Source organism: Morus notabilis, unplaced genomic scaffold (genome assembly GCF_000414095.1).
Source record: "Morus notabilis unplaced genomic scaffold, ASM41409v2 Scaffold630, whole genome shotgun sequence".
Classification (NCBI taxonomy): domain Eukaryota; kingdom Viridiplantae; phylum Streptophyta; class Magnoliopsida; order Rosales; family Moraceae; genus Morus; species Morus notabilis.
The window spans coordinates 516,638-543,977 of NW_010365305.1; the positions used below are offsets into that span (position 1 = coordinate 516,638).

The 27,340-nt window shown below is 40.4% G+C and overlaps 4 protein-coding genes across 5 annotated transcripts; all 4 read left to right on the plus strand.

The window, feature by feature from the left end:
* Nucleotides 1-3,195: 3,195 nt before the first annotated feature.
* On the plus strand, nucleotides 3,196-11,179 carry LOC21404103 (30S ribosomal protein S9, chloroplastic). The gene is made up of 2 exons (XM_024172011.1): nucleotides 3,196-3,594; nucleotides 10,702-11,179. The coding sequence occupies exons 1-2, from the start codon at nucleotides 3,262-3,264 to the stop codon at nucleotides 10,987-10,989; spliced, it is 621 nt and encodes a 206-aa protein (XP_024027779.1). The 5' UTR covers nucleotides 3,196-3,261; the 3' UTR covers nucleotides 10,990-11,179.
* Nucleotides 11,180-12,014: 835 nt separating this feature from the next.
* Nucleotides 12,015-16,612, plus strand: LOC21404105 (probable E3 ubiquitin-protein ligase ARI2). Of its 2 annotated transcripts, none has more exons than XM_010107763.2 (7): nucleotides 12,015-12,192; nucleotides 12,439-12,600; nucleotides 13,631-13,663; nucleotides 13,768-14,065; nucleotides 14,596-15,076; nucleotides 15,437-15,964; nucleotides 16,367-16,612. In XM_010107763.2, exons 2-7 carry the CDS (start codon nucleotides 12,457-12,459, stop codon nucleotides 16,485-16,487), a joined length of 1,605 nt encoding a protein of 534 aa, XP_010106065.1. In that variant the 5' UTR covers nucleotides 12,015-12,192; nucleotides 12,439-12,456; the 3' UTR covers nucleotides 16,488-16,612. The 2 variants fall into 2 exon arrangements, with proteins under 2 accessions (XP_010106065.1, XP_024027776.1); XM_024172008.1 differs by having other exon boundaries at nucleotides 12,175-12,325.
* A 6,298-nt stretch (nucleotides 16,613-22,910) lies between these two features.
* On the plus strand, nucleotides 22,911-25,872 carry LOC21404106. Its single transcript, XM_024172003.1, has 6 exons — nucleotides 22,911-23,461; nucleotides 23,558-23,778; nucleotides 23,940-24,116; nucleotides 24,206-24,361; nucleotides 24,561-24,837; nucleotides 25,275-25,872. The coding sequence occupies exons 1-6, from the start codon at nucleotides 23,080-23,082 to the stop codon at nucleotides 25,505-25,507; spliced, it is 1,446 nt and encodes a 481-aa protein (XP_024027771.1). The 5' UTR covers nucleotides 22,911-23,079; the 3' UTR covers nucleotides 25,508-25,872.
* A 519-nt stretch (nucleotides 25,873-26,391) lies between these two features.
* On the plus strand, nucleotides 26,392-26,976 carry LOC112093482 (dirigent protein 20). Its single transcript, XM_024172016.1, has one exon. It carries the CDS (start codon nucleotides 26,392-26,394, stop codon nucleotides 26,974-26,976), a length of 585 nt encoding a protein of 194 aa, XP_024027784.1.
* The last annotated feature ends 364 nt before the right edge of the window (nucleotides 26,977-27,340 follow it).

The following is a 27,340-nucleotide window of genomic DNA, read 5'->3' on the forward strand; positions in this document are numbered from 1 at the left end:
GACAGCCCTAGGACAGCCCCAGGGCACCCCCGGCGCACCCCCATGGCACACCCGTAGAACCCGAAGGACAACCCCGGGGAACCCCCGGGAAACCCCCAAGTGACCCCTGGCGCGCCCCCGGGAAACCCCTGGGACCCCTCAGGAGACCCCCGGGGCACCAACGGGACAGCCCTGGGACAGTCCCGGGACAGCCCCCGGATAGCCCAGGGACTGCCCCGGGATAGGCCCGAGGCACCCCCGGGGCATCGGCGGGACACCCCCGGGGCACCACTGGGACACCCCCGAGGAATCCCCGGGGCATCCCCACGACATCCCCGGGACTCCCCGAAAGGCCCCCAGGAGACCCCCGGGGCACCCACGGGATAGTACCGGGACTGCCACGGGATACCCACGAGACAGCCCCGGCTCACCCAGGGCACCCCCGACCCCGGGGAACCCTAAAGGCATCCCTGGGGGATCCCTAGGACACCACCGATACTACCCCGGGATGCCCCCAGGAGATCCCCGGGGCACCCTGGGGGTACCGTCGGGACGCCCCCGGCACCCCCAGGTCACCCTCGGGACACCCACGGGAGACCCCCGGGGCAACCCCGGGGCATCCCCGGGAGACCCCCGGCGCACCCACGGGAGACCCCCGGGACAGCCCCGGGCCACCCCGAGGGCACCCCCAGAGAATCCCCGGGACACCCCGGGATAACCCAGGGTCATCCGGGGCACCCCCGGGACACCCCCGAGGAATCCCCGGGACACCCCCGGGACTCCCACGAGAGGCCACCGGGGTACCCCCGGGGCACCCACGGGATAGCCTTGACACACCCTCGAGACACCCCCGGGATTCCCCCGGGTCACCCGGGGCACCCCCGGCCCCAGGGAACCCTCGGGACACCCGAAGGCCTCCTTGGGCCATCCCCGGGACACCCCCGGGACCACCCCGGGAGATCCCCGGGGCACCTCCGGGACACCCCCGAGGAACCCCCGGGACAATCCCGGGGCACCCTCGGGACACCCCCGGTGCAGCCCCAGGGCACCACCGAAGCACCCCCGGGACACCCCCGAGAGGCCCCAGGGCACCCCCGCGGCACTCTAGGGCCACTCCCGGGACATCCCCGGGACGGTCCCGAAAGCGTCCCGGGACAGCCCCGGGGCACCACCAGGGACCGCTCGGGACACCCCCGGGGCACCCTTGGGACAACCCCAGGGCACCCCCGGGCACCTCCAGGGCACCCCCCAGTACTGCCCCGGGACAATCCCAGGACAGCCCCGGGACAGCCCCGAGATAGCCCCGGGGCACCCCCAAGGCACCCCCACGGCATCCCCGGGACACCCCCGGGATACCGCCGAGGAATCCCGGGGGCATCCCCGGAACACCCCCGGGACTCCCCCGGGAGACCCCGGGGCACCCACGGGACAGCCTCGGGGCACCCCCGGGGCATCCCCAGGACACCCCCGGGATACCCGCGGGTCACCCGGGGCACCCCCGGGACACCCCGAAGGCATCCCCGGGACACCCCCGGGACTACCCCGGGGCACTCCCGAGTCACCCCCGGGGCACCCCCGGGACAACCCCGGGGCACCCCCGGGACACCACCGGGAGCACCCCCGGGAGACCCCTGGGGCATCCCTGGGAGACCCCCGGGACGGCCCCGAGAGCGTCCCGGGACAGCCCCGGGGCGCCCCTAGGGCACCAGGAGAACCACCCCGGGAGACCCCCGGGGCACCCCCGGGAGACCGCTGGGGCTCCCCCGGGGGACCCCAGGAGACCGCCGAGAGATCCCCAAGACTCTCCCGGGAGGCCCCCGGGAGATCCCCGGGGTACCGCCGGGGCAACCCTGGGGCACCCCCGGCACAGCCTCGGGACAGACCCGGGGCACCCCCGGGGCATCCTGGCGACGCCCACGGTGCACCCCCGGGACAATCCCGGGACACCCTCGGTGCACCCCCAGGGCACCACCGGGGGCACCCCCAGGACACTGCCGGGATTTTCCCGGGAGACCCCCGGGGTACCCCCGGGAGACGCCCGGGGCACCCCCGTGGCACCCCCGGGACAGCCCCGAGACAGCCCCAGGACGGCCCTGAGACGGCCCCGGGACTGCCCCGGGACAACCCCGTGGCACCCCTAAGAGACGCCCGGGACACCCTCGGGGCGCCCCCTGGGCACCCCCGGGAGACCGCTGGGGCACCCTTGGGAGAACCCCGAGAGAACCCCTGGAGTCCCCTGGGAGACCCCCGGGAAACCCCCACGAGACCCCCAAGATAGCCCTTTCCCCATATTATTATCTGTGGGGTTCTCTCAGATTCTCTCGGTAATCTCCGCCCTTGCGCCGCCCCTGCTCTTCGCCTCTGCTCTGCACCTGCTCATCGCCTCTACTCTGCCCCTGTTTATCAAGTCTGTTCTTCCGCAGGTAAAGATTTCCGTGGTGTGCTGGACTGGCGACATGATCACGATCGAGGTCGGAGAGAGCCGGTCGATCAACTATATGACGGGGAATGAGTACAAATTGAAGCCGATCGGCGACGCCAAGCCGGTGGGATCTTCGCTTATGCCAGAAAGATCGGGATGATTCCCTCGTCGAGTGCTTAATTTTTTTCCTTTTCAGTAACTTTCATGTAGATTTTTTATGGATTTGATTGAAATGGAGAAGGAAAAAAAAAGAATTGAAGTTAATTTACAAATGATTTATGCCTCTTAAAATGTATCATATTAGTTTATCGTTTAGAATTGTGTTACTACGAATTGCGTTACTCCAATGGTCGTTTGGAGTTTATCAATTATTTAACGTATATTATTTCAAATACTATTACATGTTCTCAAAAATGTAAAACCAAACGCATTTTCAGTTTTTTAAAATAATTTCTCAATAAAACTACTAAACGCATTTTCAAAAATAATTTATACATGAGATTAAAAACGTTTTCATTTCTATTTTCATATAAAAAATAAAATTATTTTAGAACGGATTCCAAACACCTAAAAGAATAACTTCTATTGTGCGTCGTTTCGTCCTGCGATCTATGTGTGCTAGACGTTATTTGAATTGTTAAAAACGATGTCGTTTTGAACGATACTTAACGGCTAGCACCAACGGTTTGTAGGCGTTAAACTTGGGGCTTACCGTATTCCCAAATCAGAGAACCCACGCCCTCATCGAGGGCATTACGGTCAATTCGAACACATTATCCCCTCACACTGGCTTCACCCACTTGATCCATTCCACTTTGCACACTCAGAGACTCAGACTCGGATAGAACAACGCTTTAACAATGGCCGTCTCCATTGCTTCTCTCACATCTTCACTCTCCTCTCTCTCATTTTCCTCTCAAATTTCCTCCAAACCAAACAGTCTTTCCTTCCCCCGATCGAAGTTCATCTCGGTCTCGCACGCCGCCAAATTTCCTTCGCTCCTCGTCTCCGCTTCCGTTGCTGCTCCCGAGGAATTGGAGACCGCCGACCTCGAGAAGTACGTGAAGTCGAGGCTTCCCGGCGGTTTTGCTGCGCAAACGATTTTCGGCACCGGGCGCAGAAAATCCGCCATTGCTAGAGTTGTCCTCCAAGAAGGCACTGGCAAAGTCATCATCAATTACCGTGATGCCAAGGTCCGCTACCTTTTCCTATCTCTGAACCTATTAACATGTGTAGTTAGGGTTTTTGTCTGTCCGAATTGTTAATTTACCTTAGGCATTTGGATTACCTTGCGGATTGGCGTTCTGGATTGGTCGAGAGGATTCCTCTTTTCTCTACATGTCTTATGGGCTATGTGATTGATATAGACTAAAAAGAACTAGGGTTTCCTGATTACTTGTGTGATTTTGTTATTCTTGATGCCCCAATTTGTTGCGGTGCTGAATGAAGGCTTTCGTAGCATTGAGTGGGTCTATGGTTGTTGATTTGGATTCAAATTTATGTCTTTCAATTGCTAATTGAGTATGTATGACTTGGAGAGCATCTGGGGAACAAATGATTCTGTATTTAATCCAATATGTTCTATTTTCGTGGCAATACACTGGCATTTTGCGTAGTTATCAAAATCTAGGATCTTGATTGGCAAAAAAGCAGTTCACTGATAATCAATATCAGCGAGATTACGGGTGAGATATATTATAATGCATCTCTATGATAATCATTGAGCGATGAAAACGAGGGGGAAAGTTGAAGGGCTTCTTCTGGCCATTAGAAAATCTTTGTGAATATTCAACGTAAAGTAAGTGCATTTGACTCCAGCTTGGGAAAAGAATTATAGTTAATTGAGTGGACAGATTGCACAAAGGACACGTGTGCGCGCTACTAGATGTGCCTATTTTTGCTTTGACTTAATTTTAGCTCTTGATTTTATCAATTAGTTCATGAATATGTGCCGTTAATTTTACTAGTGGACAGTCAGGTAGAGTTGTTAATTTTACTAGTGGACAGTCAGGTAGAGTTGTACCTTGGAGTTGGAACGGGAGAATGGCAGAAAAATATTGTTAGCTGCAGAGGACTTGGCAAATTTCATTTATGCTTCTTGATAGAAAACCAGGAATTCTGGGTGGTTTTCTTAGCTGTTATTAATCAAACTGACAAAACGTGAATACGGAAATTACAGATAGAAGGAATTCGAGGTTCCTCTGCCTCCAACATTCAGACTCAATTCTCAATACAATACCCTCCCTTCCCACTACAAGCTCTCTTTTATAGACTCCTCACTCACGGTATTCCCCGTGCAAACCAATTCCTAACGGCATGCCTGACCTCAGCGTGAAACTCGATAATAACTGCCAAGTCAGCCAATACCTCTTCCTACTACGCCTCCCTATGAGAATCAACTATTGCCCCCTTGCTCCTCCTAGAGTATACGAATTTAATGGGAGGGGCTTGGGCTCTAACATCTGCCCCCCCCCCCCGACCCAACCCGCGCCCAACGGCAAAAAACCTTGTCCCCAAGGTTAAAGCCTGGAAACTGGGTTTGAATGGTGAAGACAGGCTCCCATGTTGCATCACCGCTTGGTAGACCATCCCACTGAACCAACACCTCCGGTACTTGTTTACCACCCACCGATCTAACTCGGGAATCCAGAACTGTCGAAGGTTGAACATCCAACTCCAGTTCGTCTGAGAGGTTGGGAGGCAGGGGCAAACCAGAAACCACCATTCCCCTATACAGTTTCAGTTGAGACACATGAAAGACAGGGTGAATCTTAGCTGTGGAAGGCAGCTTAAGGCGATATGCCACGGGGCCAATCCGTTCTTCTACCTCGAAGGGACCATAGAATCGTGGACTCAGCTTTTCATTAGGAATGCGGGCTAATGATTTCATGTAGTACGGGCGTAATCGCAGCAGTACCTGGTCACCTGTGGCGAAGGAGACGTCCCGGCGATGACGATCCGCAAACTTCTTCATCTGCTGCTGAGCCGACAGTAGGTGTTCTTTCAACAGGTCAATTGTCTGGCTCCGCAGCCGCAGCTGTTCCTCGACTCTTTGTACTACTGCGGATCCCTCCTGGTAGCGGTGCAGGGTAGGCGGGTGCCGGCCATAGACTATGAAGAATGGGGTGTATTTTGTAGAAGAATTATAATTGGTATTGAACCAATATTCAGCCCAGGGAAGAAAAACCTGCCACTGCCGGGGTTTGTCATTAGCGAAGCACCGTAAGTATGTCTCTAGACACCGATTGGTGACTTCCGTCTGCCCATCCGATTGCGGGTGGTAGGCGGAGCTAGTGTGCAACGTGGTGCCCTGCAGCTTGAATATCTCCCACCAGAACAGGCTCATAAATAGTGGGTTGCGGTCACTAACAATGGTCTTGGGCACCCCGTGTAAACGGATGATTTCCTTTACGAAAGCCTCGGCAACCTGTTTGGCGGTGAATGGGTGGGCCAGAGGGCAGAAGTGGGCATATTTGGACAAACGGTCCACCACAACCAGGATGGTATCCGCCCCCTTCGATCTTGGCAGCCCACTGATAAAGTCCATGGATATGTCCTCCCACACACGCTGGGGCACCTACAGGGGAGTTAACAGCCCTACTGGAGATAAAGCTTCGGTCTTGCATTGCTGGCACGTTACACAGCTCGCCACATACTCCCTGATTACCTTCTTCATCCCCTTCCAAAAAACCACTGCCGCTAAACGCTTGTACGTACGAAGGAACCCGAATGCCCTCCAATGACTGAGTTATGGAACTTGTGAAGGAGGGTCCTCACCCATGGTGACGAGGCTGGAATAACTAAACGTGTGTTAAATAGGAGCAACCCGTTTTGAACGCTATAACCAGGAACCGACCCTGCACCAGGCTGTAGGTTGGCTATCAGTGCTGCACAGGGGGTCTCCAGCCTGTTCCTGTCGAAGGGCGTCAAGGTCAAGTTGCTGAGGAATGGAGATTGCGGAAAAGGTGGGGATGTCGGTCTCTTCCCTTCGAGACAAAGCATTGGCCACTCGGTTGGCGGCTCCGGGCTTGTATTGGATCTCAAAATCATAGCTGAAGAGTTTGGTCACCAACCGAAGCTGATCAGGAGCCAGAACCCGCTGATCCATGAGGTGGCAGAGGCTCTGCTGATTGGTACGGATGACAAAATGTCTTCCAAGGAGGTAGTGCCGCCATTTTTGAACGGCGAGGACGATGGCTAGCAATTCCCTCTCGTACACCGACTTCCACCGTGCGGTTAGGGACAGTCCCTTGCTGAAATATGCCAGAGGTCGCCCCTCCTGCATTAACACCGCACCTACACCACTGCCCGAAGCATCAGTTTCTAAAACAAAAAGTTTTCCAAAATCAGGCAAGGCGAGAACTGGGAGTTCTGCCATCAGGTTCTTAAGTTTCTGAAATGCCTCTTCTGCTAGTTGAGACCATTGAAAAGTCCCCTTCTTCAGCAAGTCCGTCAGAGGTCGAGTGAGCTTCCCATATCCAACCACAAACCGGCGGTAGTACCCGGTCAAGCCGAGAAATCCCCTAAGTTCCCTTATCGAACGAAGGGTAGGCCAAGAAGTAATGGCCTGCACTTTCGACGGGTCTGCCACAATTCCCTCTTTTGAAATAATGTGGCCGAGGTAGTCCACTTGCCTACTGCCAAAAATACATTTTTTCTGGTTGGCGTATAACTGTTCCTGGTGCAGCATCTGTAACACCAGCTCCAAAATGCCGAGTATGCTCCTCGCTTGACCGGCTGTAAATTAAAATATCGTCAAAGAAAACGAGCACAAATTTACGTATGAATGGTCGGAATACCGTATTCATTAGCGATTGGAAGGTGGCAGGGGCGTTGGTCAGCCCAAAGGGCATCACGAGAAATTCGTAGTGCCCTTCATGCGTACGAAACGCTGTTTTCTCCACGTCTTCTTCCCTTACACGAATTTTGATGGTACCCTAAACGGAGGTCCAACTTGGAGAAGACACTGGCTCCTTGTAATTCGTCCATCAGCTCGTCAATTATAGGAATGGGAAATTTATCCGGGATTGTCAGCTGGTTGACGGCACAATAATCCACACAAAATCTCCAGCTGCCGTCTTTTTTTTTTATCAGCAGAACAGGGCTCGAAAATGGACTAGTACTTAGTCGGATTATCCCCGACGCTAACATCTCCCCCACCAGGCGCTCTATCTCGGCCTTCTGGATATGGGGATATCGATAAGGCCGGATGTTAGGGGGAGATACCCCTTCTCGTAACACGATGTGATGGTCACGAGCACGGCGCGGAGGAAGTCCCTCAGGTAGTTCAAAAACGGACTTGAATTGTCCCAGAAGTGTGGCCTGCTCTTGTGGTGTCGCCACGGTCGAGAGTCCCCGTTCCCCGGGGCCGGCCACCCCAATTTCGAGTAACACTCCAGCATGCTCGCACAATAACGAACGAAAGATTGAATGCACACTCACCTTAGAGCAGCTTAACGCGGGGTCCCCCTGTAGGCAAACCCATTGACTTCCTGCCAAAAATTTCAGAGTGAAACGGGTCCAGTTAGCTCGTACCTCCCCTAAAGTCCTGAGCCACGTGACTCCGAGCACCGCGTCCACGTTTCCCAATTCAAAGGGGAAAAAGTTCTCGATCACTCGGTGCCCCTGGATCATCACCTGCACCGAACGGCAGACCCCTTCCTGCTTGAAAATCATCTCATTCCCTACCTGGATCTTGTGCCGAGCAGTCAAGTCTTGGGGTAATTTCAGTTCGCTCACCAGCGAGGTGGAGATGAAGCTGTGGGAGGCCCCGCTATCAACGAGAATGATGACCTCCCTCCCGTTAATCGAGCCCTTGACTTTCAACGTTTTGCCGAAGAGCATCCGTTGAAGGAGTTGAGTGACAGGGCGGCCATTTCTGCGACCGCCGAGCTTCCTGGATCGGCGTTTCCTTCCTCCGTAATCCCCTCCTCCTTACACTCATCCTCCGAGTCTTCATCGGTCAACATCAACACCTGTAGTAACCGATTCTTGCAACGGTGCCCTTGGCTATACTTCTCGTCGCACCTGAAACAAAGACCGCGAGCCTTGCGCTGCTATACTTCATCGAAGGTTAATCGTCGAAACCCGGAATCTCCTCCGGCAGGAGGCTGGACCTTTGAAGTCGCCGCTGTGAGCCCCTTTTGCTGTCCGTTGGAATCTCGATTTAATTGGGATTGAAGGGAGCTTTCGCGAGCCTCTGAGATGTTAAATTGGGAATAAGGGCTTAACCCGGGTCGACCCGTATACTCGAGTCTGGTGACCCGTCCCACCTTGTTCCTCTTGACCCGGTCCACTGCCTCAAGTCGGTCCTCCACTTGTTGGGCCAGGTCCATTGCCTCCAATAAGTTGACAGGCCGGTGCATCCTCACCTCAGCCCGCACGTCCTCTCGTAACCCATTCAGGAAAACCCCCTTGAAGATAGCTTCGGGCACACCTCTCATGGAAGCAGCCAACGCTTCGAATGTGTCTCGGTATTCCGCCACTCCTCCAGTCTGCCAGAGCGCCATCAGCCGCTCCGTCGGATCTCCTTCCCGGGCGCGGCTGAATCGCTGGATGATGGCCGTCCGGAGTTCTTGCTAGCCCGCAAACGAATCCTGTGCTACCCACTGGAACCACCCCAGAGCTCTTCCTTCCATGCACACGGACGCCGCCAAGATTCGCTCCTCGTCTTCAATGTCGTTCACCGCGAAATAGCGCTCGGCCCTAAACACCCAGCCGTACGGATCTTCGCCATGGAAAACCGGAAGCTCCAATTTTCTCCCTCGAAAATCCCCTCTACCCCTCTGCCGTACCGGAGATACTTGGCGGTGCATTCCTCCTCCTTCCCCCCCTCAGGCCGGTGAGCCTTCCCGAGGGATTGCTCGTCCCCTCTCCGGTTCTCGCCTAGGGGGTGTCCGATCCAGGTTCCTAACCGGTTCCCTTTCTGGTTGCCGTCTATCAAACAGCCGAGCCTGTCTCTGCAACAACTCCTCGATTCTAAGCATCGATCCTTGCACCTCTCCAACTCTGGTGTCCAGCCGAGTGACATCCTCTTGCAGCTGGGGAACTCGGTCAGCTATGGCTCCCACTATCTGAAGAGTGTCATGAACGTCTTCTATCCTCTGCTCCACCAAGGCAACTCGGTCTGCAACGCGCGGGTTGTGGTGGACGGCGGCCATGGAATCGGTGGCTCTGATACCAATGATAGAAACCCAGGAATTCTGGGTGGTTTTCTTAGCTGTTATTAATCAAACTGACAAAACGTGAATACGGAAATTACAGATAGAAGGAATTCGAGGTTCCTCTGCCTCCAACATTCAGACTCAATTCTCAATACAATACCCTCCCTTCCCACTACAAGCTCTCTTTTATAGACTCCTCACTCACGGTATTCCCCATGCAAACCAATTCCTAACGGCATGCCTAATCTCAGCGTGAAACTCGATAATAACTGCCAAGTTAGCCAATACCTCTTCCTACTACGCCTCCTTGTGAGAATCAACTATTGCCTCCTTGCTCCTCCTAGAGTATACGAATTTAATGGGAGGGGCTCGAGCTCTAACACTTCTCGTCTTCAATCTTTTCATAACGGTGATTGCATTCCTATGAAGAGTGTCATCTATGTATTTGAAGGCTTCTAACTTTCTTTTTTTTTTTTTTTTGTGGAATATTATGTTGCTAAATTTGGACATTCGTTGAGCAGTGAAACAAACATGAAAAATGATAAAAGAAACTTAGTAAATATTTGTTGTTGTGCCTGTGTTAACGTGGCAGAGATATGTACACGACATATATAAACAAACATAACAGATGCTCGTGGATATCCACACGCATATCCTGTTTTGGAAGTTTTTGTATCTTCTATATGTCGTAGAAGATTTTCATTTGCTCGAGTGTGGTGCTGTTGTTGTTGCTATTCAATTGTAGAGCAAGTGTTTTCTTTTATGACAATTGTGGTATGTTAATATCACCTTTATGTTACTTGTAGGAGCTTCCTTATATGATTGCCTCCTAGTTGGGGCCACTTGTTTCATACTTTTGTGAAAGTTAAGTAAATATTAAACTGGTTATTAAAGCAAAAGATCTTGATAGCAAATTTGTTTGAATTGATTTCTCTAAGTGGCAAAGCTGCAAAAAACAATCATAATGCGGCGTTCTGTTGTGTTACATATCAAATAAGAAAATTGAAGGTCTGATTGTAGCATGTTCATGTTTGGCTATTGCCATAAGTGTGAAACCCAAAAATTCTTGGTTGTCGATTTTAGTTGATTCTTAAACAGTTATGTACTTTTATTGATTGGACTTTTAGTTTTGTGCAGGAATATCTTCAAGGTAACCCACTGTGGCTACAATACGTCAAATTTCCCTTGGTGACTTTGGGATATGAAGGTAGTTATGATGTGTTTGTCAAAGCCCATGGCGGTGGCCTCTCGGGTCAGGCTCAGGCAATCTCTCTGGGCATTGCCCGTGCGTTACTAAAGGTGAGCGAGAACCACAGAGTGCCTCTCAGAAAGGAAGGTCTCTTGACAAGAGACTCGAGAGTTGTCGAAAGGAAGAAGCCTGGTCTCAAGAAAGCTCGCAAAGCCCCACAATTCTCAAAACGTTAGGATACATTCCCCATTCTCATGGTCCCCGCACCAAAGGAAACCGAAAAGGACCCCCAAATTGTATTACTTAAATGCGTCTTTCTTTTTGTAGATCCCTTGTAGTTGCGCGCATCCGGTATGAATGTGTTGTAATTTTTGTACTTGACATGTTGAAATTGGCATGATTATTCTTTACATGTGCTTTAAGGTATTGGTATCCTGTTGTTTGGAAAATGTTAAAAAAGTACCTCTTGCTTTTTCAAAATCTCATTATAGTACCCTTATTAATAACCCTCAATTTAATTGAAAATGAAACAAAAACATCAACAAAACTAGATCATATTAATTTTTTTTTTTAACCTCTTTGGCTAAATTCTAAAACGATCCCTGTATTATCAAAGCATTCCAACACCAATCGATCGTACATTCGTACTTTTTATTTTCATCTTCACAAATCAGCAAGTGTTCAAGTATTGTTGAACTTCTTTGGATTTTTAATTCTCTCTCCAATTTCTTTTCGTTGTGAATTTCTTACCACTAAAGGGAAAGTTGTAAATTACAGATAGAGGTCAAAAGAAAATCTAATCGTACTATGGACCTGTAAATATCTATTTTTATTGTCAGGCTTTAATTGGGATTTGAAAAGTTTCCTAAATCTACCAGGGGTCTATTTTTTATCAATATTGGTAAAATATATATGTATATATATATATGTATATAATTTAAAGCTTTATGAGAGTAAACCCAGTAAATCTTTTATTTACCAAATTTAATCTTGGAATAAATCAAGCAAACCCCCCTAGAATAAATTCAGAAAATTCGGGAAAGTCCCTAATTTGACCCATTTCATGAAATAAATCTAATAAATCATACCTTTCAAAAAACAAAAAAAAAACAAAAAACTAATAAAGCATAGATTTACTACAATTTAGTAACTTCGTTAAAAAGTTTTCCTTTTATTTTTATTCCATCCATAGAAGTATTATTTATCTCTCTCTCCTTCTCATAAATAGAATAGGAATCAAATTGCCGCGGTACCATTTAAATAGCTTATTAGGTTAGGAGACGAATGTTGCCAATTATAAATAGACGTATTCTCCACATCGTGAGTAATAACGGCGCGATCTCTTTTCGCTCGAGACTGGTCATTGATTATATTTTCACCGCTATTTCGGTGTTTTCTGTTACGTACGAGTGAGAAAGAGAGTGTTTATTAGGCAACCAGTAAGGATTTCCTTTTTTTTTTTTTTTTGTTTAATAGAACCAGAAAGGAACTAAACGTGATCACCAGTCATCAATCACCCGGCTTTTCATTATTATTATTTTTATCATCCCTATTTCAGAGTCGTGTAAATTTGTAAGCTTTGATTATTTGAAAAAAAAAATCTCTCTGAATGTTCTCGCTTTTTAATTATTGCTTCGTCTTAAAGATTTCTCTCTCTGTTTCTTTTTTCTATACTATTCTCTCAGTCGTTGGTCGGACGCACAATGGAGGACTATGTCTCTGTGGACAGTGACGATGACTATGATTACCTCTATTACGATGACGGTACTGAAGATGGCGGCGATTCTGACAGACTTGAATTTGCTGAAACAAAGGCCGACGCTGACTCTCAGTCAGTCAACGTCAAGGTACGTACTGTACGACGAGTTTTGATTCTGACGGAAAGTGATCGCCTTATTCTGTGTTAACGTTTTCGTTTGGTACTTCACGTTCTGTTTGATTGCTCGGAAAATCTTCTATGGACTCTATTTGCTTTACGTATTTTAAAAAATAAAAAATAAAATTAAAACGAAATAACTTTGTTTAGTAAATATTTTAAAAATAAAAATAAAAACAGTGAGAATGATTATTGTGAATAAATTAAAAAACAGTTAAAATTTATTTTTATTTTTTTATTTTATTTTTTAGTATTTATTAATAATATTATATATATTAATTAATAAACACGATTTTAGTTGTATTTAAAGTTGTTTTTGTTTTTACTTTTCACGTTTTTTGAGGAAAAAAAAGCAGGAGAAAAATAGAGTTTGACACAATTAAAGATAAAAAACATAAATGAAAATGATTTTTTTATCTCTTGATAAAACTATTAAACGTATTTTTAAAAATGATTTATGTCTGAGATTAAAAATATTTTCATTTCCATTTTCATACAAAAAATAAAATCATTTTAGAATGAGTTCTAAACGCACCCTTTACTCTTTTATTCTACCCAAAACAATCTCTTAAAAAACTAACTAAATGCAATTTCAAAATCCGTCTCAAAATGATTCTCAAAACAATCACATTTTTACTTTTTATTAAAAACAAAATCATTTTAAAACTAATTTCAAGCGCCCCATATATTTCCATGAAAACTCAGACTGCTTTGCTTGTAATTTTGCATGATTTGGGGAGTAATTGATATAAATATTGCTTTCCTTGGCTTGCAATTCAAGTAATCCTGTGTATGTTTTCTTTTCCTGAAAAAAAAAAAGAAGATTCTGATATTCACGGTGTTGAATTAGTATCTTGAATGCAAAATCTTTTTTTTTTCTTGGCAAATCAAAAATCATTGTAAGTGCTGCTAAACATATACTCCCATCATTATCATTTAATAAATTTTATGATTGAACTTTTATTTTGGTACATAATGTGCTCCTTCCTTTTGATTTGCAGGTAATCACAAGAGAGTCACTCTTGGCTGCTCAGGTAATCACAGAAAAAAGGGTTCATAATCTCCTTTTTATTATTGTACTTTGTTATGCCCAAACTAGATTTTATGCCAAACTTGTCAATTTAACCTATATATGCAGAGGGAGGATTTGCGAAAGGTGATGGATGTACTTTCATTGAAAGAGCACCACGCACGATCTTTACTCATTCATTATCGTTGGGATGTGAACCAGTTGCTCAGTGGTCTTGTAGAGAAAGGGAAAGATAAATTATATGCTGAAGTAGGTGTGACCATATTGGAGCATCGAGATCTTGTCTCATCCAACTTTTCATCCTCCAAAGCAAAAAAATCCACGGTACTATGCGAGATTTGCTTCGAAAAAGTTCCCACCAATGTTGCGACAACTATGGACTGTGGTCATGTTTTCTGTAACACTTGTGAGTACTATCGCCTCTACTTTTCCCCACTCACAGACGAAGAGCAATCTTCTAATGTTTACTATCTCTTTTTCATAAATCTGAAACGAACAATATTATATGGAGGTTTATAATTCTGCGATGTTTAGGTTTGTAGAGAAACCAGTCTTTCTATTTTTCATAGCTTCGGCAAAAACCAAGAAAATGTTTGTAGGTTTTTTTTTTTTTTTTTCCTATCAAATTCCGGCAAGGTAATCCAATTGGAAAAACCTTACTGAGCGTGAGGATGTTACGTCGACTTAATCAGTGGTTGAATATGTGTTATGTCGGTTTAGCCAGCAGTTGAAGATTTCGATGGTCTAGCCCGAAATGGGATTGAGAAGTTTCTAAAAAGGAGAGCTTGGCTCCCGCATGTAAAGTCTTATTGTATATCATCTCTGTCGAGCTAATAATATGTGTTATATAGGCTGTGTTTTTAAGTTCCTTTTTCTTATGCTGTTTTTGCTATGGAGTAATATATATGTATATGTACTTTTTCTATCGTCTATCAGGTTGGACAAAGCACTTCATAGTAAAGATAAAAGGAGGCCAAAGCAGGCGCATTAGATGTATGGCACACAAATGCAACAGTATTTGTGATGAAGAAAAAATCAGAATGCTAGTCAGTACTAGAGATCCTATTCTAGCAGAGAAATTTGATCGCTTTCTTCTAGAATCATATATTGAAGATAATAAAAAGGTTAAGTGGTGTCCAAGTACTCCCCATTGTGGTAATGCTTTACGCATTGATGACTGTAACTTATGCGAGGTTGAATGTGCATGCGGTTTAAAGTTCTGTTTTAAATGCTCATCGGAAGCACATTCTCCTTGTTCGTGTCAAATGTGGGAACTGTGGAGTCAGAAGTGTCGGGATGAATCAGAGACAGTTAACTGGATTACAGTTAATACAAAGCCCTGCCCAAAATGCCTCAAGCCAGTTGAAAAGAATGGAGGATGCAACCATGTACACTGCATTTGTGGACAACATTTTTGGTGAGAACTATTAAAATTCTCGTTTTTTCACGTTTAGCAAATTGATCTAACGTGGTCCTTCTGTTTTTGGTTACTGTAAGGGATAAGAACGCATGAGCATTACATACAAATGTTGTAATAGAATGCCTCATAGAAACAAAGTTTCGTTTATCTCTTACAGCTTGATTCATTTAATTATAAAGCCTCGATTTGATTCGTTTATGACTGTTAAACCCGCACTAGCTGATGAGTTTTTGCATGTTCTTTTGGCTGAATGCTTGATACCTATTTTGTTCGTTTCCTTTCCCTGGACACCAATGAAGGGTATACATGTATATCTGTCTCCCTATGTCCATCTTAATTCTTTTTCCTATTTTGCAGTTGGCATTGTGGCCGCCCTGATAAATTCCATGGTGGTTATCATAGTTGTGGACGTTATACAGAAGATGAGCAGAAAACTCGGAATGCAAAGAGGGATCTACAACGTTACATGCATTACTACGATCGTTATAAAGCCCATAAACATTCTTCTGAGCTTGAAAGTAAGCTGCAGAAAACCATGAAAAAAAAGATGTCAGAACTGGAAGCAAGAGAAATAACAAGTAAAGACTATAGTTGGGCAACCGAGGGTCTCAACAGACTCTTCAGGTCAAGGCAAATTCTCTCGTATTCGTACCCTTTTGCGTATTACATGTTTGGTGATATATTCGGGAGTGAAATGACAAAACAGGAAAAAGTAATAAAGCAACACTTGTTTGAGGATCAGCAGCAACAGCTTGAGGCACATGTTGAAAGGCTTTCTTCATTTCTAGAGGCACCTTTCAATGAATACCCGGATAACGAGGTTATAACTTTGAGGATGGAGATCATCAATTTCTCCACAGTTGTTGATAAGCTGTGCAGAAAATTGTAAGTTTTGCATTAGATGCCTTAAATTCTCTGTTTTTCCTTGTGCAGGAAAATTCGTTGATAAATATAACCCAAGAGATAAGTTCATTAAATGAATTGATTTTTCTGAGAAAAATGTTATAAGAATACGAAACTTTTTAGTAGGCTTGAGAATTTCGCAAATGATATTTGTCTTTTGCTAGAAGATGAAAGGAAACGGCTCGTTTAAGAGTTTGTAAAGTGCAAGTAGAAGTTTGCTTTTGTTTGTAAAGTGAAAATGGAAGTTTGCTTTTGTTCATTCTCTTTTCCATACCATATCCTAATATCTACAGTTTTTCTTTTTTTAAGGGTCCAAAACCATGTAACTTAATTTTCTATATGGACTCTTATTTGGTAACATGTGTATATATGTACTCTTTGCAGGTATGAATGCATTGAGAATGATTTGCTGGGGTGCCTCACTCGGACAAGTCAAAGTATTGCTCCTTACATGTCAAATGGGATGGACAAAGCTTCAGAAGTAACGGACTGCAAGGGACTCTAACCCTTCTAGATTCTAATATTGAAATAAATTATGGCAAAGATCGTATGTGCTAATTTATACCATGTAGATTGTTACTTAATTCGTGCTCTTATCTACCGCTATTTAAGTCAAATAAGAGAGCTATACACGAGATATTGCGTAAAATCTGGCAAAGAAATCTGTTTTAACTTAATTTTCTTTCACAAAGCAATAGCTGTTTCTTTCTTCTAAATTAATAACAACTACTTTTCTTTCAATGTCAATACTACATATTTTTTATGTTGAACGAAAAAATGCGACGTAATACAATAACAAAGTGAATATATCAATTAAAACTATATTTGAAGAGTGATTTTTCTACTCCAACATTAATGTTTCGTATTGACATAGTTTAACACTATATTTGAGATACTATTACGATATGAAAAATAAATAAACTATATATGTAGGGCACTTGACAGGAATATCACAGGTTTTAGATTCATATTGAAATATGTCACGGGACATAAATTATTGTAAAGAATGTCATAGCTAAAAATACTTAAAAATCGTAAAATTTATAAAAATCACAAATATATACATAAAAAATCTCACAAAATCTAAAATATTGAATCAAATACACAAAAGTAAAAGCATAATTTTGATCAAAACACAAAAATTAAATAATGTTACTGTAGTATACTTTGTAATAGTTTTAGTACTCATGATAAAAGTCAATCAAACTTGCATATTGCCTAAATATCTCATATATGTATCTTTGGTGATAACGATAATCCCACCAAATTGAAAATCATTCCGTTTGGATTGTTTTTCGAATAGAATAATCGAATTGGTATTTACTAAATGTAAAAGAGAAAAGTTCAAAACTACTTTTGGCAATATTGATTTCTCATTGAATAAAATTCAACCAAACAGAATAATTCTTTTGCTGCTCAACCAAACAAAATAATTCTTTTGCTGATCAACCAAACAAAATAATTGAGTCGTCTTTTCATTTTCTTGCACCCAACATACAAGCTAAAGGGCGCTTTGATGACTAAGCCTTAGCGACTCCATAAAGAACATAAAGGCCATACGCTTTTGCAATGGGAAATTAATGTCGTTTCCTTACCTAATGGACAACAAAATTTAAAATCAACGAGCTTGCGTTTTAAATTTATACTACTTTTGAGAACTTGTTTAGCACTCTTCATTATTTACAGGATGATGATAAATTCATTTGTACAACTATTTAAGTATTTTTATAATTTATTTTAAAAATAAGTTTTTTTATAAAGAAAATTCAGTTGAAACAATACTCGTTTTCAATTCTAATCACTTAATAGTATAAAAGATTCATGTAGTTGTAAAGAATAATATTAAGGACACCAACTCAAATTTTAACTCTTGTGTACCAACTGACGTGACATATGAATTGTCAGTTTTATATTAGTGCGTGTTTAAAATATTGTTACATCAATTAATAATAAGAGGTTGCATATACCAATAAAAAAATGACAACTCACATGTCATATCGATTGGTACACAAAAGTTGAGATTTAAGTTCGTGTCCCTTATATTATTCAACTGTAAATTAAAAGAAGGAGATATAGTATAAAAAATACGTATAAAAATAATTTTTGAAATAATAGGATTTACATGAAATATAATTAAATAGGAACACAAGGAAATTATTTTAAAACATTATTAAAAAAATTAAATAGAGAGACGTGCGAAAGAAATTATTTTTATAGAAGAAAGTGAGAAAAACTTATATTTTTACAAAGCACACGTAAAAAATTAAAATGTAAAAAACAGTAACAAAAAGAAGAAAGAGAAAAACATTTAAAAAATAAAAAAACAAAGATAAAAGAAAGTAAGGAATGAAGGGGAAAAAAAGAAAAGAAAAAATAGGATAGGAAGAAGGATTACCACGTGATAGCCCCAAATAAAAATAAGTTTGGCTCTTTCAGGACAAGAATAAAAAAAGATTAAAAAAAAGGGACTAAAATAAAGGAATAAATAGGTTTTTAGGGCAAAAGAACCATAACAGAAAAAATAAAATTTCAGGGCGAAAATAAAAAGAAAATGGTCCAAAAAGTGCCAAAATGAAGAATAAAAAATTTTAAAGGTAAAAAGAACGAAAATGAATGATAAAAATAAAATTTCAGGACAAAAGTAAAAAAATATCAAAAGAAGGACTAAAATGAAAAAAACAAATAAACTTTAGAGTAAAAAACAAAAACAAAAAACTAAAAGAAGGATTTGATAAAAAAAAAAAAAAAAAAAGGGGGAGGGGGGAAAACGGGGTAGTGGGGCAGCCATTTCAACCAAAAACGTTGTCGTTTTGGTTGAAATGGCAGTGAATTTTGACACTTTTATTATATAGATAGACTAGTTGAAACAATGGACTTCGCTCCTTGAAATGTAGTCATCCTTATTGCCTCACATTAATCCTGCAGCCTCTTATCCATTCTCATTCGCATGTGTAACGCGTGAATATTCAATATGTTATATTTTTTAAATATGTAGATTTAAAATTTAGTTTCACACGTTCCGTCTCTCTCGTTAAGAAACCCATTATATTTAAATAGAATGGAATAGTTTAGTAGATCATGTTTAGTACAAATCAAATAGAAAATTAATTAAGGTGCACAAATTAAAAGGAAAAATATATCTAAGTAAGGGTACATTGAAAAAAGAAAATATTATTTTAATGGAATACATCTTAAGATATAATATTAAAAAGAGAAAAATTAAGGAAAAGGCAGTATACAAAAGGGAAAACTAAAATAAAAATTTTTATAAAAAAAGCAAAAAAAAAGGACTAAAAAGTCTAGTCACATTAAAACTAGAGACAAAGATGAGTGTTATGGCATTTTATCTATATATATGTATTAAGAATTTTATAAATGTTCCAATCAAAATATTTGTTTGGTTGAATATCTATGTATAGACAATTAAAACTTGTATAAAAGAAAAATATTTTAGCGGTAACTCAAACGACAAAGTTAATAACCCGGGATACATGAAAAAAAAAAAAAAAAAAAAAAAAAAAAAAAAAACCCCCAAAAAAAAAATAAAAAAATTTGTTTAAATAGCCTAATAGGGATATATTCAAGAAAACATAGTGAGTAACATATTAGGGGAACAAAAAGATATTTTGAGAAAACAATAATTGAAGGGTTAAGTGAAAAGACTATTTAAAAGAGACATTTGAAAAACAATTGTTTTAGTGAGTCGGTTAAAAAATTATTTACAAGAATTACTTTTGATATAATAAGTATTACACGAAAAAATTAAGTAGGAACACATTCATATTAATTTATTTTATAGGAACAATAGACGGAAAAAACTGTTTCAAAAAAGTACATCAAAAGAGAATTAAAAAGTACATGAGTCTTAGACAAGGAAAAAAAATGATGTAAAGATACATTTGAAAGAAATTAATTTAATAGAAACAAAGTGATTAAAGAAATATTTCAGAAAGACACATGATAAAAATAAACTGTATATGAGCTTTAAGCAAAAGGGGAAAAAAAAAAAAAAAAAAAAAAAAACCCAAATAGAAAACAAAGAAGTAAAAAGCAAAAACAAAAAAAAAAAAATGAAGGAGAAAAGAGGGGTTGACATGTCGCCAAACACTGGTTAAAGAGACATACTTGAGAAACAATTGTTTGAGCGAGCTAATTAAAAAAACATTATAAGAATCACCTTTGATATAATAAGAATTACACGAAAAAAAAAATTAAGTAGGGACAAATTCAGACTAATATATTTAATAGAATCAAGAGAAGAAAAAATTTATTTCAAAAAACACATTAAAAGAGAATTAAAATGTACATGGGTTTTTGACAAGGAACAAAATAGTAAAAAAAAAAGTACGGATACATTTGAAAAAATTTATTTAATAGAAGCAAAGTGGTGAAAAGTAATTTAAAAAGCCAATAATAAAAATAAACTGTATAAAATATTTAAGCAAAAAGGAAAAAATATTTGAGAAGGACACATAATAAAAATAAAATATATAAGAGCTTTAAGTAAGGGAAAAAAAAAAGAAGAAGAAAAACCCACATATGAAGCAAAAAACTAAAAAGCCAAAAACAAAAACCCAAAAAAAAAAAAGGAAAGAAAAAAGTGGGGTTGACATGTGGTCAAAGGAGAGCTAACCTTCTTCTTTTTTTTTTCAAATAGAGACCTAACCTTCTTTGACTCTTTTATGTATGTTAAAGATAAATTAAAAACCATTCATAAATAGAATTGGAGTCATTTTTATATTAGTAATTGTTGTGAGATTGTGTAAAGAGTAATGTAAAATACACAAAAATAAATATTAATACTTATAATAATTACTAGTTTTGTAACATGCTCTGCATGTATTGTCATGTTGGAGACAATCGAAGAGTGTATTGTTTACCGAATAATGAGAAATTCCTTTATACAACCATTTAAAGATTTTAAATTTATGTTAAAAAGAAATGTGTCACATTGGAATAAAATTATTTTGCTAATAAAAAATAAAATAAGAACACATGTAAAAAAAATACTCTCTTAGGAATAAAGTGAGGAAAAATATTTTTTTTTAAAACACACAAAGAAATTAAAATATAAAAGAATTCACAAACAAACAAAGATAAAAAAGGAAAAAAAAAAGTAAGTGGAAGGGTTACCACGTGACAGCCTCATAGAAAAGAGCTTTTACTCTTTTATCTATTGTTAGAAAAAGAAATATGTCAAAAATAAGAATTGACAAAAAAATTAACTATGGACATATTTGAAGAAAATTATTTTACTAATTAAAAATAAAATAGGAACACATGCAAAAAATTATTCTCATAGAGTAAAGTAAGAAAAAATACATTTTTAAAAAACAAAAGAAATTCAAAAAAATAAAGATAAAAAAGCTTTAAAAAAAACAGTAGAAAAGAGTTTTGACTCTTTTATATTATTAGATTCATGATATAGAAGCGTTATAAAAAAAATTTATTTGTTATCTATAAAATATACTTTTGATTAGTGCTTCTTGGAGGAAGAATTTTACTTATATAAAAAAAAAAAAAAAAGCAAAAACTGCATGTGCAAGACAAGTGCATTTATGTTCATTTAATTTTTTAAATTTATTTTAATTAAAGTGTAATTAAATATAATAGATTAATTAAACAATAAATGCCTAATAGAAAGTGATAAAGATTATATCTACATGGCTTATAGAGTTTCAAAAATAAATTTTCATAAGTTAATGAGGTATGGGGTGGATTTTCTATCACGATTTTAAAGTACTCGCAGTGTTCTATTTACCTGATTAGTTAATTTCACCATAAAATAAATAATTAATCAACACAACTATATAATACATGAAGTTAAAATTAATAAAAGAAAAATATTGTAAATTTTCATATATACTATGTAATATATTATACTTATAATTATATATTATAACATATTATACACAATATATATAGCTTTATAATATGATATAATTAAACGGTGTGGCTAAACAAGGAATAGAGTCAAGGACCTTTCAGCCCGTTCTTGCTTCGTGACCCATGACAGGTTAAAGTTTTAATATGTGTATAACCCGTACTTTTAAACCGGATTCTTTCTCTCCCGTTTGAGTCAAGTTCCTACGAATAAATGAGTTAACGGGTAAAATTATTATCCCTAAGCTATATATGTTGGCCACGAGTGGATATAAAGACGATTAAAAGGGACAAACATAACCGAATAAAAACTTAAAAAGAAAAAAAGGCAAAAAGAAAAAAAGTTTCACCGTTTTGAGATTTAGTAGTATACTAGTCAAAAACAAGAGTTTCGCGTGCTTGACTCATATAAAACAACGGTTATACAAATTGTCGAGGGAAAAAAAGAGGAAGAAAAAAGAAATGATAAAAGAAATAAAGATAAAAGTAAGAGAAAAGACCTAAAACAAAAGACCTAAAAACAAAAGACCAAAAAGAAAAGACAAAAAAATTAAGAAAATACTTATGAGAAATGTTTTACAACTGAAGTGAAATTTATAAGGATTATAAATAAAAGATGTTTATATAAAGACACATTTAAGAATAAATTAATTTAATAGGATAATTAAAAAGAATAATATTTTAAATAATTGTAAAAGTATTTAAATGAGACATGTGTACAAAATATATAAAAATTAAAGGTTAAAAGATGAAATAAAAAAAGATAAGGGAGGAAAAAGAAAAAAAAAAAACTTAAAAAGAAAACCTATTTGGACTTGAGAGATGGGAATAGATAAAAAAAATGACAAAAAAAATTAGAGATTATGTGGTAATCCGTATTAATGTAGTTTCAATTTTTATTGTCAATGTAAAAATCACGTCAATTTAAAAAAATATATTAAAAAATAAATTTTAATACAAATTTAACATCGAAAAAATAAAGACCGATAGTCTAGATTATCGGTGAAAGTCAATTTTTTTTTTTCCATCCATTGAAATGCTGGAAAATACGACCTTAAACTTATCACAGGCTCACAGCTCAGTGACTGGAATTTAACCGTAAAGCATAGGAGGAGGAGGATTAAAATTTTGTAAATCACCCTCGTCTCGGAAATCTCCCATTTTCCGAAATTTAATCTTAATCCCTTTCTCCTAAACTTGAATCATCCTTTTCCATGTTCCACAATAACAGCGTCTCGATCTCCATCTCCGACGACGACTCGGACGAACTCGGTGGTCGCGCCCGGCCCCGAGTCCGCAAGAAGCGCAAGAAGCCTGGTCACCGCAACAATGGCAGCGAGTTGGTTCGCTGGATCGTCAGGAAACTCGTGAGGTACTGGATGCTGATGATCTTTCTCCCAGCCGCTTGCTTGCTTCTCTTCGAGGCCTCCATCGGAAGAAAATCCACTCCGCTGGAGAAACCAGAACTCGGTAAAACGCCGACCGTGACTCATTCTGAACTCAGTTCGACTAAGAATCCGAGTTTGGAGAAGAAACCGGAAGGCAATTTGAATCGGCTTGATCCCACAACTCGTGTTGTTGGCGGCGTCAGAGAACGTAAGTGCACAAATTCGATTTTCCTTGCTAATTTCTTTCCATTTTTGAAAAATTTTCCAATTTTTGTTTTTAGGTTTTGAAAATTTGAATTCTCAGGTTGTTTGAAAATTCTACCACTCGAGGAACTTGAGAATTTGGATGTACCTTCGAGCAAAGAATCTAATAGTCCTGTTAATAAAGTGATTTACATATCGGAGAATGATACGGAATTTCTTGGAGGGAATAATGATGTTCTATCTAGACAAGATACTCAAGCCACAAGATTCAATTTGTTCACCGGAAACCAGACTCTATATTGGAGAGAGACTAGTTTCAAGGTTATAAGCTGCGTTGCTCATGTGCTCAGGTTTTGGTTAATTTATTGTATGATCATTATGATGTTAATGCTTAAGAAGGAATTACAAGGACTTTTGTGGATTTTGCAGTATAATATCTACTTTTCTAGTATAAAGCATGGTTTTTGTTTTTACATCTTCAGGTAAATGACACAACTGCAGTACACTGCGGTTTCTACAGTGAAAATGGAGGGTTTAAGATTTATAATGAAGATAGAGATTACATGTTAAGTTGTAAAGTTGTGGTCTCTACTTGTGTATTTGGTGGCGGAGATGATCTTTATCAACCTATTGGAATGTCACAAGCATCGCTTAGGAAGGTATAATTTCTAGTTTCCGGTGCCGTTGCAATGTTAGCTATAGAAGTGAGCAATTCTTAAGTTTGTCAAGTTGTTGTTGATTGCTGCAGGTATGCTATGTTGCATTTTGGGATGAAATCACTCTAGCTACACAGGAACTGGCTGGACATAGAATTGGGGAGGACGGATTTATTGGGAAATGGCGCATTATTGTCGTTAGAAATCTTCCTTTCTCAGATCAAAGGCTAAATGGAAAAATTCCAAAGGTAACAATTCCTAAACTGAAAAGTAGGAGACACTAACCAATAATAATGAGTAGTGTGACGTGATGTAAAAAGAATCTGTATTCTCAGTTAATGTGATTGTATTGTTTGCCATGTAACAACTACTCTGTCTTTCATTTAGTTGCCGAAAATCAAAATTGGAATTGTGTTTGATATGTTATTTTATTTTTACTGGCATCAGATGTTGGGACATCGTCTTTTTCCTCATGCAAGATATTCCATTTGGGTAGATTCAAAGTCCCAATTTAGGAGGGATCCTTTGGGTGTTTTGGAAGCCCTTCTTTGGCGTACAAATTCTGTACTCGCAATTTCAGAACATGGAGCTCGCAGTAGTGTATATGATGAGGCAAAGGCTGTTGTCAAGAAAAACAAGGCTGGACCAGAAGAAGTGGAGGTGCAATTGACTCGGTACCGCCATGATGGACTCCCGGAGGACAAAAGGTTTAATGGGAAGAAAGGTATTTCAATTTGCTATTCCCGGGTTCTGACTTGTTTGTGCTAATAAATACATTTACAGAACTGGAAAGAAAGGTAAACTAGAGTGATCTAGCATTCTTATGTTTTTTTTTGGGGATTATATTCTGTCTGAATTAGCAATATTCTAGACCAACTTCATTTTCTGCAGAAACATTCATTTCCCATAGTTTTTTCTTATACTCTCAGAGAGAAAGGCTAGTGATTATTATTGATTTATCCAAGAGTCAAGTTCAGTTCTTGCTTCTGATGGTTTTGCCTATATGCATAAATTTTGCTTGCCCCTTTTCAATCACCCTATTAGTGTCCATCTTTTCTGAAATTTACCTTCTCTGCATATATATACAATGTGCAAGGCTTAGCAGCTAAACAACAAGAATGTTCATGTGCTCAATAATAATCACGTTGTTGGCCTGTGCAGCTCTTTCGGAAGCTTCAGTCATAGTAAGGGAACATACGTCTTTGACTAATCTGTATATGTGCCTATGGTTCAACGAGGTGGTTCGTTTCACTTCTCGTGATCAGCTGAGTTTCCCATATGTCTTATGGCGGCTGAAAGTTCTCAAGAACATAAATATGTTCCCTGTGTGTACCCGCAAGGATCTTGTCAATAGCATGGGCCATCTGCGCAAGGCCAAGCCCTTGATAAGTTGAATTTAGTGTTTTTAGTAGTGAGCTTCCACTTCTTTGTATCGAATGGAGGAACCGGACCTAGAGGCAGTTAGTGGGTATTTGTTCGTTTCAATCTCAGTTAGATGCTTACTTGGTTGCTTCCAACTGGACTTGCTCAATGTTGATTATGCACCCACCCTTTCTTTTCCTTTTTTTGGTTGGATGGATGGGGGATTTAAATAGCTAAGCCTTTTGTACTTGCCCAATGAGTTTATGAGTTTGAAGATTCATAATTTTTTGCAGTTAGAAAAAGCGTGTTGGAATATTTAATCTCGTGAATTATACTGTCATAAGCGTGTTAAAAACCTTTATATTTTATATGAGAATTACATACTGTTATAAGCAAACTTTGATGGCTTGATTCAAAATTATCAACAAATTTGTATTTGTAAACAAAAGAGTTTTTCCATAGGAAGAACGATTCGGGGGCTGAGAATATCTTCCCACTGCTTCTTGTCTTTTTAAATTAATAGGAAACAATTCTGGTTATTGATGGGCTCGTAGTTTTAGAACGTTTGGCAAGGAAGTCGTCTAGAGGAAAGTGGTTGAATCAAATTCCATGTCCAACTGCAATTAATTTGATGGCGTAGTGGAGTTAGTACGAGAAAGAAGGAATGGAAAGCCACACCTCCCATCCTTTAATGACATCTTCAGCTTAAAACAATTTGATTAAAAATGTGGATTTTTTTCCCCAATTAGAACGGCCATATTAGTACAAAAATAGTTCTATTTGGGTTAGTTAAGGAGCCGCAAAAGGTGGTTTAGGTGGCCAAAAGATGTTAAAAGTCCAAAATGTCCATTAGATGGTTTCTTAAAGAATTTAACGCGCCAAAGACTTGATCATAACAATACTCATTCGACACATGATGTGGGCTAGGATCATTTTCTGCTCTTCGGTCTTGTTAGCTTTATTGGTAGTTGTTCTCTTGGCTTTGTTTTCACCAACACCCGGCCATAACATATTGACAAAGAATGACCACACAAAGCCGCCTTGGATAGCCTTGTCCTTGTATATCCAGCAGCCAGTACATATAGGCAGCAGCTACGCCACGCAGCCTGTGGTGGCGCAATCGGAGGATGCTGGCGCTCTCGTCTTCCACTGGACACTGACCGAGGGCCCCGAGAACACCTCGCGGGTAGTCGGAAAAGCGCAGGGCTTCATAATCCCGGTGGAGCACTTTGCTCACTCGGATTTCAACATTTTGTATCTTAGTTTTGACACGCCTAAGTATTCTGGTAGTCTTAGTGTTGAGGCTAAACATATTGCTCACAAAGACACCGAGGAACTCACTGTGGTGGGTGGAACTGGCTCTTTTGCTTTTGCACGTGGAGTTGCTGTTGTTGCTCAAACGACAACAATCTCGCATGAACCGTCGGACATTGTTGATGCCACTTATCATGTGAAACTGCAGCTTACATTTCCTAATCAGTCTCGGACGATTCCAGGGTAACCTCCGATTAGTATTTGTTTGATTTTTTTTTTTTTTAAATTGGAAGTAGGGGATTTGAACTCTAAACCTCAATATTAAAGGAAGATTTATCCCACTTTGTTACTTATTTTTAATTGGTATAAATAATATTTTTCTTGTTAGGAGATGTAATTGGAAGCACAGTTTTATTATATGTTTAAGCAGATGCAATTTTTTTTAGTGATGTAATTGCAATTATATCAGTAGAATCTTTTATTAAAATTACTCGTGTTACGGGGGTTTGAACTCAGGACCTCCCGCTCTGATACCATGTTAGTTTACCAATCCATCCCAAAAGCTTAAGCTGTTAGGAGGTAGGCCAACAATAATTTTATACTTTAACACT

What these genes read in the sequence shown, in the direction of transcription:
- LOC21404106 (XM_024172003.1), top strand. Translation starts at nt 23,080, where the DNA reads ATGTTCCACAATAACAGCGTCTCGATCTCCATCTCCGACGACGACTCG. An exon ending in GGAGAGAGACTAGTTTCAAG is followed by an intron (nt 23,779 to 23,939) that starts GTTATAAGCTGC and finishes TTACATCTTCAG; the next exon opens with GTAAATGACACAACTGCAGT. An exon ending in AAGGTTTAATGGGAAGAAAG is followed by an intron (nt 24,838 to 25,274) that starts GTATTTCAATTT and finishes TGGCCTGTGCAG; the next exon opens with CTCTTTCGGAAGCTTCAGTC.
- LOC21404105 (XM_010107763.2), top strand. Translation starts at nt 12,457, where the DNA reads ATGGAGGACTATGTCTCTGTGGACAGTGACGATGACTATGATTACCTC. An exon ending in ATTTGTGGACAACATTTTTG is followed by an intron (nt 15,077 to 15,436) that starts GTGAGAACTATT and finishes CCTATTTTGCAG; the next exon opens with TTGGCATTGTGGCCGCCCTG. An exon ending in GATAAGCTGTGCAGAAAATT is followed by an intron (nt 15,965 to 16,366) that starts GTAAGTTTTGCA and finishes TACTCTTTGCAG; the next exon opens with GTATGAATGCATTGAGAATG.
- LOC112093482 (XM_024172016.1), top strand. Translation starts at nt 26,392, where the DNA reads ATGTGGGCTAGGATCATTTTCTGCTCTTCGGTCTTGTTAGCTTTATTG.
- LOC21404103 (XM_024172011.1), top strand. Translation starts at nt 3,262, where the DNA reads ATGGCCGTCTCCATTGCTTCTCTCACATCTTCACTCTCCTCTCTCTCA. An exon ending in TCAATTACCGTGATGCCAAG is followed by an intron (nt 3,595 to 10,701) that starts GTCCGCTACCTT and finishes AGTTTTGTGCAG; the next exon opens with GAATATCTTCAAGGTAACCC.